The sequence below is a fragment of the Ovis aries genome, chromosome 5, assembly GCF_016772045.2.
Source record: "Ovis aries strain OAR_USU_Benz2616 breed Rambouillet chromosome 5, ARS-UI_Ramb_v3.0, whole genome shotgun sequence".
NCBI lineage: Eukaryota > Metazoa > Chordata > Mammalia > Artiodactyla > Bovidae > Ovis > Ovis aries.
The window spans coordinates 40074358-40077336 of NC_056058.1; the positions used below are offsets into that span (position 1 = coordinate 40074358).

The 2979-nt window shown below is 36.3% G+C and overlaps 1 protein-coding gene across 1 annotated transcript; it reads left to right on the forward strand.

Moving 5' to 3' along the window:
* Nucleotides 1-1016: 1016 nt before the first annotated feature.
* Nucleotides 1017-1979, forward strand: LOC101111629 (olfactory receptor 2T29-like). The gene has a single exon (XM_004008751.4). The coding sequence runs from the start codon at nt 1017-1019 to the stop codon at nt 1977-1979; it is 963 nt and encodes a 320-aa protein (XP_004008800.2).
* The last annotated feature ends 1000 nt before the right edge of the window (nt 1980-2979 follow it).

Below are 2979 nucleotides of genomic sequence, written 5' to 3' on the forward strand. Positions count from 1 at the left end.
TTACATTAACATATTTATATAAATAGATATTTTATAGTATTTGTATACATTTACAAAAAGTCTGAGATTATACATACAGGTACATTCATGTGTATATATGTACATCACACAAATCTTTTATGTATTATATTATTTCAGAACTACAGAAATAATCAAATTATTATATATGTAAACAGATGCTAAAACTAGCAAACTGAAATAATGCATCTCAAATAATAGAAAAATACTATTAAATAATAGCCATCTTTTATACAGAATTTGCTGTCATAACTCTAGATATTAATACTTTGACAATATACATGCTTATTCATCTATAACTGGCAATATTCTAAGCAATTTAGTTTACTTCATTTACCTCATTTAATCCTAACCATATCAGAGACCAAACTGTATTATTTATATGTACTGCAGACAGAGGAATGGCGGGTAGAGGATAATGTAAGCCAGCAGCCATAGTCCTGCCTCAGAATCTGGGCTCCTCACTCAGTGCCCTCAGGATAACTAAATATTTGGCTTTTCTGAGGACCCCAGTCTTCTTCTGTGGATGCATGTCTCCCCCCACATAATCACAGAGCCTCACAGCAAGGCCAGAACCTACAGGCAAAGGGAGTTCAAACATTTGGTATAGATTTTCCCCAAATTATGTTTCAGTTATTTTCTAATTCTTTCTCATGTGGAATACATTCAAAGACTTTATAAGATTTGTTGGTTCCTTAAAACAGACTGATTCAATTCTGACTTCTGTAACAAAACACTGTAGTTTTACTTTGAGTAACCAACTACTTAAGCAAAAGTTGTGGAATCTCAGATTTCAACTGAATTGCAAGCAATTATTAATCTCAAAATCTACAGCCCTGTGACATTTCTTCATAATTAGAAGAACTGAATTTCTGAGCATGCATACACATGAACACGTGCATACCCCACAATCTTACTAGATATTCATTTCAGGTGGTCATATCCCATGAATAATCTATTAATCACAAAGCTCTCCTTGGTGGTCTAGGTGAAATCTCATGGACAACTCCACCTGGGTGGCCAACTACACAGGACAGTTGGATTTCATTCTCATGGGACTCTTCAGTCAATCCAAGTACCCAGTTCTTCTCTGTGTAGTCATTTTTGTGATTTTCCTGATGGCCCTGTCTGGGAATATCATGCTGATCCTTCTGATATACTCTGATGCCCACCTCCACACTCCCATGTACTTTTTCATCACCCAATTGTCTCTCATGGACATGATATACATTTCTGTAATTGTTCCCAAGATGCTCATGGACCAGGCCCTGGGTAAAAATAAGATCTCAGCCCCTGAATGTGGAATGCAGATGTTTCTCTATCTAACAGTAGGAGGTTCAGAATATTTCCTTCTGGCTGCCATGGCCTATGACCGCTATGTGGCCATCTGTCATCCACTCCACTATTCTACCCTCATGAGCCATAAGGTGTGGCTCCTCCTGGTATCTGGCTGCTGGTTCCTGGGATCAGTGGATGGCTTTATGCTCACACCCATCACCATGACCTTCCCCTTCTGCAGATCCCGGGAGATCCATCACTTCTTCTGTGAGGTCCCTGCTGTAATGAAGCTTTCCTGCTCAGACACTTCCCTGTATGAGACACTCATGTACCTGTGCTGTGTCCTCATGCTCCTCATCCCTGTGACAGTCATTTCAAGCTCTTATTCATTCATCCTCCTCACCATCCACAGGATGAATTCGGCAGAGGGCAGGAAGAAGGCTTTTATGACTTGTTCTTCCCACATGACTGTGGTCATCCTCTTCTATGGAACTTCAACCTACAGCTATATGTTCCCTAGCTCCTACCACACCTCTGAGAAGGACATGGCTGTATCTATCTTTTACACCATACTCACTCCTGTTCTAAACCCTTTAATCTATAGTCTTAGGAATAAGGATGTCACAGGGGCTCTAAAGAACTTGTTGAATGTGGACTCTGCCTTTCAGAGAACTATGAAATAAGATATTTTTATGCTAATGGTTTATTCTTCAGTTTACTTATCAGAAATATATAGCCTTCTGCTTAAGTTATTCTTTGGATTGTCCTACCATGTGTCATCCTATATTCATCCCTTTGAAGGAACTGTTTCCCTCTACTGGAAAGCTCATTTTTATACTTCTTGTAAGTTTTATCTTTAATTTTATACTTCTTGTAAAAATTATTTTTACAGTTATACTGAATCCATGTTTTACTTTTATGAAGTTGATAAGTGTACAGTGATGCTGAGGGGATAGTATTCATATACTTAGGAAATATATAACTAAATTATTTAGAGTAAAATATCATAATTTATGCAACTAATGGCAAAGAGATGGACAGAAAAAGGTGATGAGGCAAAAGAATGTTAACAGGTTAAAGTAGGTAAGCTTTATATGTGTTCATTGTACTATTATTATCCTTGGTACCAGTATATATTTGAAATTACTTAAAAATAAATATAAAGTAAAATTTTAAAAATAAAATTAAATTTTAAAAAAGAAAGGTAAAGTTATCAGACATTTCTTTCTTTTTTAGTCCATATTTTCTCCTTGGTGGCTGTGTGACAAATTTTAGAAATCACTTTCATGCTATCATAGCTAATCATAACTACTACATATCTTCTGCCTGTCTTTATTGTGGACTAGTGTGTTCCTCATGATCCAATTCTGAACCTATCTAGTGAATGTTTCCTGTCTGAAATCCTTAGCTTCTTGTGGTATATTGAAAATTCAATACCCCACAAGGTACTGAGGGGAAAATACTAAGTCTAAATGGACAGAATTATATTAACCCCAATGTCCTCTCAGGCAGGGAACATTTTTCACATGAGTTGGCATCAGAGCAAAGATTTGAAGTATGTAACATTATATAAGCAAGGAGAAGAAACATTTAGTCCTTCGTTGTCTCAAACAATATTTTTTTCTTATAATTAAAAATAAGAGCTAAGTGAGTTTAGAATCTTAATTGAACATGCCAACTATC